We start from the raw sequence: 12,549 nt of genomic DNA, 5'->3' as shown, positions 1-12,549 counted from the left end.
TTGTTGTTGTGTTGTGTAAATCTCAATGAGGTGCTATTGTTTGAGGGAGACTATCAGAGTTGCAGAGATGTTGCCTCTGTCCTGGTTAGATGTGCCTTGTAGGTATTTTTCCTCACAGACCTCTCCCTCCCTCCCACCTCAACCCCGACCCCTCATCCCACCACCACCTTCACCCATTTCTAACTTATCTAGTCACAAATCCTCTTTCTATCCTCTCCATATCATTTCTTCACCATGTCTATTCATCTCATCACATCATCCAGGTCTCAATCCACACAGAGAATTGCCCACCATCTGGTGCAGTGTGACATATGTATCAGTACATACAATGCTCAGCCTAACAATACAACTGATTMTCACTGAGTGTACTAAGACCTAATAAATTGATAGCTTCAGTTCCATCTGTATGTTTGACTTAAAGAGTAATTGATTATTGAACCATGTTATCAACCATCTAAATCGCTGTATTTCTTTAAAACAACTCAAATGTGATAGCTTCCTAGATTGTTTCCTCCTGTTGTCTTCCTGAGGATATGGCTTTATCTCTACTTTCTTTATCTATTCTTTATCATACTTGTGGTTTACATATCCTTAAASGAGCAATCTGCAGTTCAAACAATAGCAAAGCGAACACCCCACCACTGACTTGGTAAATAGCTGAGGGATGGGGCTGGAGAAATATAACCACTCTCAAATTCATTGACAGGACTATGGATGCAAGGACGGACCATTCACAAGATCAAAATGATAGTTTTAACGATGTTTTGAGGCTATACAGTGTTAGTTTACAATTACTTTGTTTACAAACAAAGGAGTAAAACAAGCGTATATTGTGGGTTCTGATGGCCTAGCACATTTGAACTAAGCTCATGAGGCATTTATAAATGATGTTCTTTAGAAAGTCTATCGCAGATTGCCCCTTTTTAATCCCAATACACACAACTGTCGTCTCTGACTATGATTAAATTATGACATGCTATTTTATCAAATCGATTACCTAACGTTTAATTGATTACGTGATTGAATTAAACCATGCAACAATTAAACCATTAATAACTTGGGGCACCACGGAAGCATTCATTTATATAGAGCMGTTATCTCCTGAATCAACTCTCTTAAAGACCTGAAGATCTTTTATATCAATAMCAGTCAATTATTAATCGTCACCTCGATCGGTCTCATTCTGAGTACTTGGTTATCTGCATGAACCCTAGCTAACAAGTTGAATCAGCAATACACAAATTGGCTTAATTATTTATTTACTAAATACCTAAATAATCACACAGAATCACATATATATATACACAGGATAGATCATACATCGATTACTAATCATGTCATGAAAAGCCCCTAGTGGGCTAACCCGATGTGACGGCTGGTTACACAAAGGAAGGGGGTTGGGTTTGAATGAAAGAGCGGGAAGACTGAGGGACAAAGGGATTGGGTCTCTKTCGGACCTTGAGACGCCCTGCTACCGTAAATACAGAATATTATGCATTCTAATAACCGCCCTTTCGGAAAAGGAAAATGCAAGATATATATTTACTCTGAGCTGCACTTCAATAGATGGGTCGAAGATTGAAGACTGGTTTTCCCAGCAGAGATCACCATTGTCCTTTTGAAGAATCTTTCTGGTCGTAGTGTTGTAGAGCGGATACGTAAAGTTCCCTGTTGTTCTTAGGAGATTGTCTGTCCTMTCCTAGGCCACGTACGTTTACAGCTGCAGCTGATAATTCAACGTCMAGMAGGTATCACTTCTTCTTTAGTGAATAATAGTTCAAAGTTTATACCAAGTTGCCATAATCAGCTCGCGCTGTATTCTGGCTGGTCTATTCGAAATTCACCATTCCAGCGTGGTAATCGTCACCTCCTTGTTGAAATTCACCCTTTTAAACGTTAGGACAGCAGTKCTAACATTTCTGGAACTAAATGTTAATTTTGTTAGGGTGTAGTTGAAATTAGCCCTTTTAAACGTACGGACACCAGTCCTCACGTCATCGGGAACTGAGGTTTACATCCGTCAACGGGCTTTTGTATTGGGGGAGAGAAGGGCGTGTTTCATAGTTCTCAACCGATGTCTGTTCACTTGGGTGTGGCCACTGACTGGGCCTACGTTTTACTATGAAACAATCTTATTTAGGAGGCTAAAGTTACATTTCATCATTTCACAAATAGTTTCATATTTAAACATTTAAATTGCACAACAATCCCATGTGAATCTGATAACTAGAATGTGTAGACTTTCCAAGATACAATTTATGTCGTCCAATCATCAGATATAATGTCCCAGACACCAACTGATCTGACATCATATTCTTTAAAAGTACCAACGGACACTTTCAACTGGTTGAGAAAGTGAAATATTGTTCCATGCCCCAGCCTTTTGATGTTACCGTACTTTCTCTGTGGTAACACAAGGCTTTCCAAGAGTCCATTCTGTAGAGTGGAGAGAAATGGGGGAAAGGTATTTATGGGGGGTCATAAACCTCACCCAACAGGGCAACTTCATGACACAACACAAATGATTAAGTGCATTTTATGCAACACATTCATATAAAATCCCAAGTGGCAGATAATTACAGTCAGAGATGGGCAGTATTTGTGTTGCATGTATTTGAGATATGTATTTCAGTTACTTCTAAGTATTTTGTAATTTGTAATACACTTGGCTGAACTACACCCCAATYTATTTTGTAACAACATACAAAATACTTCTCTATACCGTTTTTTATAACGGTTCACACTTTTGTGGCCCCCTTTCAACCTGCATTGGTATCAGAGGTCTAATGCACTATGGTGTGATAAGAGCGCCTGTTAAATGAACGAAATATAAATGTATATGTAAAAATGAACAATTGCAAAGCATGCTGAGAATTATTCTAGTGAGCTCCGCCTGGAACGTGGCCAATAGAAGTATGTTTATTTTCACATTTACATTTTGTTCATTTAGCAGACACTCTTATCCAGAGTACATTCAACTAAGGTAGATAAACAACAACATATCACAGTCATAGCAAGTAAAAYGTTTATGTAACCGTTACGGATTAAACAACAACWAGAGCTGAACTGTTTTCTCTAGTATACATAGTTTTTCCTATACTGACCAGTATATAGCCTTTTGTGTAATTCCTTGCTCTGTTGAGTTTCTGATTATCGCCATGGTGTGCTTTCTGTGTGTGTTTTTGTACAATGTATTTTACGCACCAGTGCATAGTCTGTCTTTTACGCACGCAACTCTGATAGAGTATCTCTTTACCCATGTCCTTTGAATACATTCCTGTGTGCTATTTTTCATGTTGCCTTAATTTTTCATGTTTTTCATGTTGCCTCTATACACTGACGTGATAACGTTGAAGATTTGTTTTGTATATAGTTATTTAKCTGTCATGTGCCATTTACCTGTCCCCACTCCTATTTCTAGACACACGTCAGCTTCCGTCCACAACGCTGCCTAATTTTTTTTAAATACAAGTATTTTGCAGTTTATTTTGAGACATTGATCTTAATATTATTTTGTAATTGTATTTTGTCATTTTTGCCCAGCCCTGATTACAGTCAGTTACCAACAGCTGTTTTGTAGGCAGCTAGGCAGCTGTCTATTCCTTGTGACTTTACTTATAGTATTTTTCATATTCAGACTCAACGCTCATCATCTCTCAGAAATTGAATACTGTATATGGCCTCTAGATGGCAATGTAAGTTAATATAGGATGCTCTCAAGTCTCCCACCCTGAGCTCCTTCCCATGTAAATTTAATCTGCCTTACTCAAGCTTAACCCATCTCATGTTCCCTTAACATTTAGTAAGGCTAAGACCAGTGAAACTGCCTGCATTTTGAAGAGCCTGAGGCTCAATCACCCAGGAGCAAGATACTGTAACCTTTAAAGAGCATCACCTGCTGCAGGGCTTAGTTATACTATCCATCAGGGCAGAAATGATGTATAGTACAGTAGTATGGGAGATGAATTTATGAACATATCCTTTCTCTAGACTGAGCACACTGTAGGCTTACTCCGGGTGACCTTACTGTATGCGTTGGCTGTTTTTTTTAAACTCATACCGACTTAAACTGTCTTCTAACCCCCACAGAGTTTGAAAGGATCTATTTATTGTTGCATATCTTTACTTTGTCTCAGAATGTCCTGCGTTTCCCAGTGTTCCATTGGTTCCGTTGCGCCAGGCAAGCTCAAGCAAAAAATGATGTACTCTTTGAACTCCGGTCTGGTGGGGGTGGAAGGGCATTATCCTGGCAGTGCCCTCAGCTGCCCCCTGTCTGTGCTGGTCAGAGTCATCAGATGGCCGATCAGCATACAAGCAGAATGCGTAGGAGAGAAACCACACCATAGCTCCTCTCTCCCGCACAGACACCTTCTGCACAGACGACACACACAGCAAACACACACACCTTTCACAGTTCAGTGCATCTGCTTAGCCCCAGATCACTGTTTCTTGCCTTTTAGTTTATTCTCTTCCTCAGAAACCTCTGAAGGAAGTCTTATTGCTTTAACTAGGTGTTAATTGCATGTTATATTTGTATTCTGTCACCTATTAGTTTCATAGATTTTTGGGGGGGTCAAATTCAAAACATACATGTTATTCACTGTATTCACAAACCCAATTTTAGGTTGACTAATGTGTGTGTGTCTGTGTGTGTGCGTGTGTTTTCAGGATGCCCAGATAGAGAGGGAGAAGCAGGTGTATAATATCACTGGAGGATGCACAGCACTGTGTGTTGTTTATCTGCTTGGAAAGCTATATGTGGGAAACGCAGGAGACAGCAGGTTAGTGTGTGTGTGTTGTATCTATCCTGATTTGATCCTGAGCTGCCTTGTCCCAAAAATGCACAAACCTACTCTTAACATATTGGTGGTACGCTAGGCTAATCTAACGTGTCAGTGTTTCCCCTATATTCATTTTTTCCATGTTGTTAATATTTCTTCCAAGAGGCTCTTTTTAAAGGGATAAGTACTAGATTTTGGCAATTAAGGTCAATGTACTCGCTTCCACGGAAATCGAATTAGCATAATACAAAAATCCCCATAAAAATCCCTCAATGTAAGCTAGAGATATTTAATTTTTTTGCGGATTGGATGAGTCTCAATCCATGGATKTYTGACAGCGCTAGAGCAGTGTTTGTCAGACCATGAGACATCCCAAAAATCTGTCTTCTTACAAACTCGTCTGTAGTGTCCGAACGGTTTGGACTACAAACTATTATGACCCCTCTATGTAAAGGGGAGAATCTCACCCCCACAAGCGTCAAGGGACTCATCTGAATTGGTACAGCCAATCTGCACACTTCTGTTTGTAGCGTCCAAACAGTTTGGGTTACACGCTAATGCCCACAGGCCTCACAAGACTCATCTGAAGGTCCTCACTACCAGTTTAAAAAATCAATGGAAGTATATATGGAGACAGTTTAGTGCCAAAATAAGGGGTTAGATACATGTATATGTATATATATATATATATATATATATATATATATATATATATATATATATATATATAATCTTATATCCCTGATATAGGACAGACACTTCAGAACAAACGCCCTCTAGATTTCTTTGGGGGGGGGCTAATAGCAGTAAGGCCCCAAAAAACATTTTCATCAAGTAATTTTTGGTATATCTTCTTTTTATACTTCAAGCAGTCTTAAAAATCAAATAGCAAAAGGATGCTTGGTATGACCTTCCATGTAGCTTAGTAGAACCCCCCCCCCCCACCCCAGTTTAGATAGGGCTTAGACTTTAATGGGTTAGTACAATATTTTTTTCCTACTTACCCAGAGTCAGATTAATTCATGGATACCATTTTCATCTCTCTGCTTGCAGTTTGAAGTTAGCTGTTCTGGTACTGTATATTTTTAGCAAACAGAGTGAACAGTGGCGCGAATGAGTGCCCTACAAGTGCAGAGGCATGTATCGTATTTCAGGTGGTCCAACATAATTACATTTTCATGCATTTGGCTACATTTGCCATCCCCTGCTGAAAAGAATCTGTGTGTACGTTATTAATTGTACCCTTAAGTGTTGAAGGCACCATAATATATTGTGTTGTAAATGAAAGAGTATGTGTGGAGAAGCCTGGCAGTTACAGTATGTCTAAATACCTCGGGCCCACTGACACCGTACTGTACGCACCCAGGAGATGTGAACATAATATTATGCTCAGTCAAACCAGTCAAATCCAGGTATATACTGTAACTTCCTACATGCACACTGTAAAGGGGTTACCATGAATTTGACAGTAATTTACAGGCAGCTCAGTGGCAAGTAAAATTAAGTATTTAATATTACATTACACCTACTGTAATATAAATACGGTATCAAAGCAAGTACTGTGTAATGACACAGTACAATACCATAAAATTTACTTTATTATACTGTAAAAAAGTCAATGCTACCTTAAGAGAAGAGGGGTTTGTATTTCAGTATTTTACTATAATTACAAGGGATTGGTTCAAGCAGGTTGGCTGCTAGGGAAAATGACTTGCCTAGTTACATAAGCGTTAAATAAAATTAAAATTAAAATTAAAGGAAATGTGCACAATCTGTATTTTCTTTTGATGATTATTTTCTGGCAGAATGTAGCTCAATTGGGGATTTGCGCCATTCTGCTTGAATTTTTTTATTTATTGGTTGGACCTTTAATATCTTTATTTTGTGTGTGTGTGTGTGTAACGGATGTGAAATGGCTAGCTAGTTAGCGGGTACGCGCTAGTAGCGTTTCAATCAGTTACGTCACTTGCTCTGAAACCTATTAGTAGTGTTGCCCCTTGCTCTGCAAGGGCCGCGACTTTTGTGGAGCGATGGGTAACGACGCTTCGTGGGTGTCAGTTGTTGATGTGTGCAGAGGGTCCCTGGTTCGCGCCCGTTTCGGGGCGAGGGGACGGTTTACAGTTATACTGTTACATGTGCGTTTGTGCGTGTATCCCCAGGGCGATCATTATAAGGGACGGGAAGGTCATACCCATGTCCACAGAGTTCACCCCAGAGTCAGAGAGACAACGGCTACAGTTCCTGGTGAGAAGAGAACCGTGGCTCACTTTTTTTCATGGACACCAGTCATTTACATTTATAATATATAGCTATCTATGATTATAAGTCAGGATACCTTGGACTTGCTCTCCTTTCTCTGCATGAAAGCTTACAGTGTGTGATTCTATACAATATCATGAGACTCCCTTATTGATTTTTTCAACAAGGATCTTTTAGAAATATCTGACAGATTGCATTGTCTGTCAGGGCATAGATTGCCCTGTCTGAACATAGCCAATGTAATGTAAGACCTTTTCTGTCTGTGTGCAGGGCTTCATGCAGCCTCACCTATTGGGAGGAGAGTTCACCCATCTGGAGTTCCCCAGGAGAGTACAGAGGAAGGAGGTGGGCAAGAGGATGCTCTACAGAGACTTCACAATGAATGGATGGTCAGTACACTCCATCTACCAGATTGAATCCTCCCAATCTGTTACAAAACACATGTAAACTGAACAATACAGCCTTCTAAAAGCAGTCTCTGTATGGGTATCTTTCCATCATCTTTATCCACTGTACTGTATGTAGGCCTACCTATGGTTATTGTGCTCCTGTTCTCTCTACCCTATCTCCTTCATTGTTAACCACTATATATAGCTATACTTATCACCCTCCTTTTTTCTCTCCCTCTCCATCTTTATTCATACCAAGTATCTATCACTATTGCTCCCCTTTTTCACTCCATCGTAATTCACCCTAAGAATCTCTCCCTCTATCCCCCCTTTAATCCCCTGGTGTGTGTGTCAGGCAGGGTGCTGTGTGCAGTACTAGCATGGTTGTTAGGCCCGCCAGGCAGGATGGGCGGTGCTCTCTCAGTTTTGTGTCTCTGCAGTGTGTTAAAGGGATGGATGGTGTGTGCCTAGTGCATGTACAAACACCCTTCCTCCCTGTTCTTTAGATGAACCGTGGAGGAAGGGGAGAGAGAGAAACAGGGGGAGAGACAGAGGGAGGTAAAGAGAGGCATGGGTAGGGGAGAGGAGGAGAGAGGCTGGGATGGGGATGAGGGCAGAGGGAGCATGTGGCTGGTGCTACAGTGTGGAGCTCCTTTATACAGTGATGAAGCTCTGCTCTCATGGGACACAGCATGCAGCTCAGATTGGACCAGGATGGACTAGACAACTCACTGTGGGGAAGCAGGCCATGTCACATAATGCGTTATGTCGAATCCTCTGTGTTTAAGGCAGCCAGGTCACACCAAATCCACTTCAGTATTCAACGTGTGTCGGGGTCCCCAGGATGTCAGGAGATGCCTTCAATACTGGTCACTAGGGGCAACGTAAGCACCTATTACCATAGAGGAATGGCTTAAACCTCACTACGACTCCGAGGATCGCGGGTTCAATCCCGGTGCTAGGCACTTGTTTAAATGTTTTCTCTTTTAACCCTGTCCCTTACCTTATCCAGTTTGAATTCATGTTTAACTTAAAGGGACACTTCACCCTGGCTCTGCATATAGTCATTACTATGTTAACAACATTAAGTTTTTGTCATAAACATAAACAATTATCCWTACCACAAGCATTTCACTGGTAGTCAGMAAGTTTTGACTTCCTGTGTATTTGTCTGCTCATAGTGAAGCACAAAGTCCGACATTCATAGCGAATGCAGATACAGCTCCGCTAGGTCGATGGGGCGTGCCCACAAACTTGGATTTAGATGGTGTTGTTACTTCGAAAGAACAACACGGGGAAACGTTTGTCATCATGCCAGTGTGGTGTTTGTTCTGTGCCTGGCTGTGCTAATTAAAAATGAGTTATCTTTCACCGTTCTACCAACCAGAGATTTACCCTGATGCTTCCAGTGGCTTGTGGCTATGAAGAATGATGTTTACGGTGACCAAAGATTATCAGAGGGATTTTTTAGGCTGAACTGATGGGGAATTCATTTCGACGCCAGCTTTTTTTCCTTCACAACAAAACAGAATATTCTCAATTTAAGGTAACCTACCATTAGCTAGCTTGCTAGCCTAGCTGGACTAAATTAGCTAGCTCGCTACAGTGCTGTATTGAACTCTGAAAGCCATCAGTTAAATCGCATAGCTWTCTTTTGTATACACACTACTGTCAATCAATTTAGCCTAAGCAATGCTAGTCACTGCTAGACTGGTAGCTACCTTCAGCAGATTAAACATTTTGACTAACGTTAATGTAAGCTAGCTAACGTTTGCAAATAAGAGTATCTGAATCTTGTAGCCAGAATTTTCACTCTTGTCTGGAAAACACTTGTTACTAAAAATAGAATTGCCAACATAGCTAACTCACTCTCTGTTTGTGTGTTGTTAGCAATGATGAATGTGTGTCAATTGTCTACGGTTGGTTAGCTTGTTGGTTCTCAGCTGGCTAGACATCTTGCTTCCAATTTAGTGATGCTAACTAGCTAACAGCAAGCTGACAATATTAAAATGTCCATGTTAGGTGTGCTAAGCTAGCCAGTCTAATACAGATCAATACAGTTAGTGGTGTGGTTTAATTGTGTATTGGTATGTATTTTGTTTTAGGTGGTACAGAATCTGATTCCACCAGGATGCTTTTCCAACCGCTGGCTCTGCACAAGGTGAAGGTAAATTGGCAAAAATATTTACGAGTTGAAGGCTAAGATAGCTCAATTTACCTTAAGCATGGCTTCAACATGAATTGGGTAGTGTTTGTATGGGTTTGTGTTATGGGGTTAGATGTAGGACCACAGAGTACCTCCCAGACCATGTAATCAATTTAGTCTACATCTAGTGACCAAAACCTGAACAGTCCTGGCCAAAACCTGACACTCCTTTTCTCTTATTACCTTTTCTCTTTGTAAAACTCCGGTTATCCACAGGTCCTGCTGAAATATACACGAGCATGAGGGAGCGGACACACCTTGCAGTTATAGAGCACCACAAGACTGTGGGACAGAAACCACCAAGGGACACTGAAAGGTATAAAATCAAGACACAGCCACCTCATTCATCTCTCTGCAGATTCTCAAAAAACACAATACAAAAACATTACTACAAAAATCCCCCTGCCAAGAGCAACTATTGACAAGAATGAGCTGTCAAAGTCAATGGGCTGGGGGAAGTTTACAAACAGGTCTTTGAGATGAGGGAGTTTTTTTTTGGTTGCGCAGGGTTGTGTTTAGAGACAGAAAATGTACTGTTGTGTATGAGAGCTATTGAGGTGCCATTTCTCCTCAATCAGTGTAAGAACTGCCCTCCTAAGAATTTTCAGACCTATTGCAGCCTTTCCTCTCAAATGCAGCTCCCAATGTCCCTCATTGTCCCAAACAATACACTAGCTTGTCTCTGAACACTTAGGTCCCATTCAGTTGACACTTTTATCAATAAAGTAGTGCCCTACGTCCCTTCCCCCAAATGAGTGTAAAATGCTAACACCACAACCATGTCTTTCCAGGAGACGTGCAGTACCAGCAAATCTTCTGCAAGAGATCCAAACAGTTGGTGTTTAAGAACGTCTACGAGCCCTGCACTCACCACTTCTGGCAGAGACTTATCCAGCTGGCTGTACACCGCAGACAGGACAAGACCATTCACCACAAGCACAAAGAGTCTTAGCTTCCCCAGCCCACCATGCCAAACAACACCATTGCCAGTGTACCGAAGCCGGATAAAGGACAGTGTGGCTCAACATAAGACCATGTAYAACCACCATAAAATAAATACAGATACTTTATATTAATCTTAAAAATGTGTCTGCCTTTATTGGATTCACACAATATTTGTATTTAAGTTATACAGGGCTTTATAGCATCAAACAGATGTCAAGGCTGGTTTACAGTCCGTATATTGACATGCCTGTAGACGATTGTCGTAGCAACATCATGAACATTCTATTGTCGTCCGACATCAAACTTGTTGTTGTCGTTCTGAAAAAGTATAAACACAAAATGACAGCCTCTGCATGACATCAGCAGCCCGGTGCTCCAAATAGCATACTTTCTCTATTTTAATAATAGAGATTAAACACATTTGTTAAAAAATATATTCAGTAAATGTCAACCAATCAAGCCAGGCAACTAAAAGCAATTTTCMAAACAATATTTTGGTTTGTTGCTAGCTAGTGTCTAAACGTCTAGACTTTAGTTACTTTTTATTCATTATTACAGGTAAATAAACCCACAACATCATTATTTACAAGCTAATGGCGAGCTTACAGAAAATAGGTTACTGCCACAGTGTGATGAAATAAAAGTAGGTCATTCTATCTGACAATTTTAGAACTCCTGCATCATCTGGTCTCAGGAGGATTTGGTTTGGTTGCTGTGGCAGTCTGGTAACCACGTCAATGGACGTTGCGACAGTCGCAGAGACTTAAACTTTTTTAATGTTTACAGACATTCCACCACCGGAGTATAAACTGGCCTTTAGACATTCAGATATCCCCCCCAAAAAGATTTGTCAAATTCTAAAATACAGGGGAATGTACACTATTTAATGCTAACTCAAAATGAGAACTGATGGATCAGCAGATGATGAGAGAGATGGTCATGATGAAATTGCCATTCACAAAGAAACATTCAGGAAGAAAATACAGTATGATCAATGTAGTAAAGTGCAGGGAATATGTCTTGAGGTGTAAAGTGCAGACATCTGTTGATTAGCAAATGATGGGAGGGGTGTTGTCATGATTAAACTGCCATTCAGCTACTCTTGTCATCTATTGCTTAAAATCTAGCATAATGTCCAATCCATTGAGAGGGATACAGTTCTGCTCCAATGAAAACACACAGGCAAAGGAATTATGTTTCTCTCTCTATCTAGAATCCACTCCAGGAAGAAGCCCAGGTACCACATGGTATTGTCTGTAAGACAAAAATAGATTTACAACTGTCACGATCGTTGAAATGAGCAGACCAAGATGCAGCGTGGTATGTTTCCTTTATTTTGGAATAGAAAACTTAAAGAACAAAACAATAAAGCGAACAAACGACACATGAAGCTCAGAGTAGTGCTACCTAGACAAGATCCCACAAAGCACAATGGGAAAATGGCTACCTAAATATGATCCCCAATCAGAGACAACGATAAACAGCTGCCTCTGATTGGGAACCATACTAGGCCAACATAGAAATATAATTCACCTAGATAACCCACCCTTAAAAAAGACGAGAGATCCAGACCCTCCCCTATAGGTTTTAGGTTTTGCGGTTGAGTCCGCACCTTTAGGGGGGGGGGGTACTGTCACGCCCTGACCTTAGAGATCCTTTTTATGTCTCTATTTTGGTTTGGTCAGGGCGTGAGTTGGGGTGGGTATTCTATGTTCTATGTTTTGGCCAGGTAGGGTTCTCAATCAGGGACAGCTGTCTATCGTTGTCTCTGATTGAGAACCATACTTAGGCTGCCCTTTTTCCCACCTGTGTTTGTGGGAAGTTAACTTTGTTTGTGGCACATAGCCTTAAGCTTCACGGTTGTTTTTTTGTTTATTGTTTTGTTGGCGTAATCTTTCTAATAAAAAGGATTATGACCGCTTACCACGCTGCACTTTGGTCTGCTTCTGTTGACAGCTGTGACAGCCGA

General features: G+C 40.7%; 1 protein-coding gene and 1 long non-coding RNA gene across 2 annotated transcripts in view; both read left to right on the top strand.

Annotated features, from left to right (window-relative positions):
* Positions 1-12,549, top strand: part of LOC111951490 (protein phosphatase 1H-like) — a 54,828-nt gene that overhangs the window by 23,574 nt on the left and 18,705 nt on the right. Inside the window, exons 4-6 of the mRNA XM_023969619.2 lie at positions 4,669-4,781; positions 6,941-7,025; positions 7,311-7,429. Coding sequence (XP_023825387.1) covers positions 4,669-4,781; positions 6,941-7,025; positions 7,311-7,429 — 317 coding nt within the window. The remainder of the gene's footprint in view (positions 1-4,668; positions 4,782-6,940; positions 7,026-7,310; positions 7,430-12,549) is intronic.
* LOC139022963 (uncharacterized) lies at positions 9,014-10,687 on the top strand. The gene is made up of 3 exons (XR_011474037.1): positions 9,014-9,596; positions 9,852-9,951; positions 10,427-10,687. It is a non-coding gene; the product is annotated as an uncharacterized lncRNA (long non-coding RNA).

This window comes from Salvelinus sp. IW2-2015, linkage group LG3 (assembly GCF_002910315.2).
Source record: "Salvelinus sp. IW2-2015 linkage group LG3, ASM291031v2, whole genome shotgun sequence".
Taxonomy (NCBI): Eukaryota; Metazoa; Chordata; class Actinopteri; order Salmoniformes; family Salmonidae; genus Salvelinus; species Salvelinus sp. IW2-2015.
The sequence above is the reverse complement of the archived record's forward strand: the minus strand, read 5'-3'. Positions and strand labels throughout refer to the sequence as shown.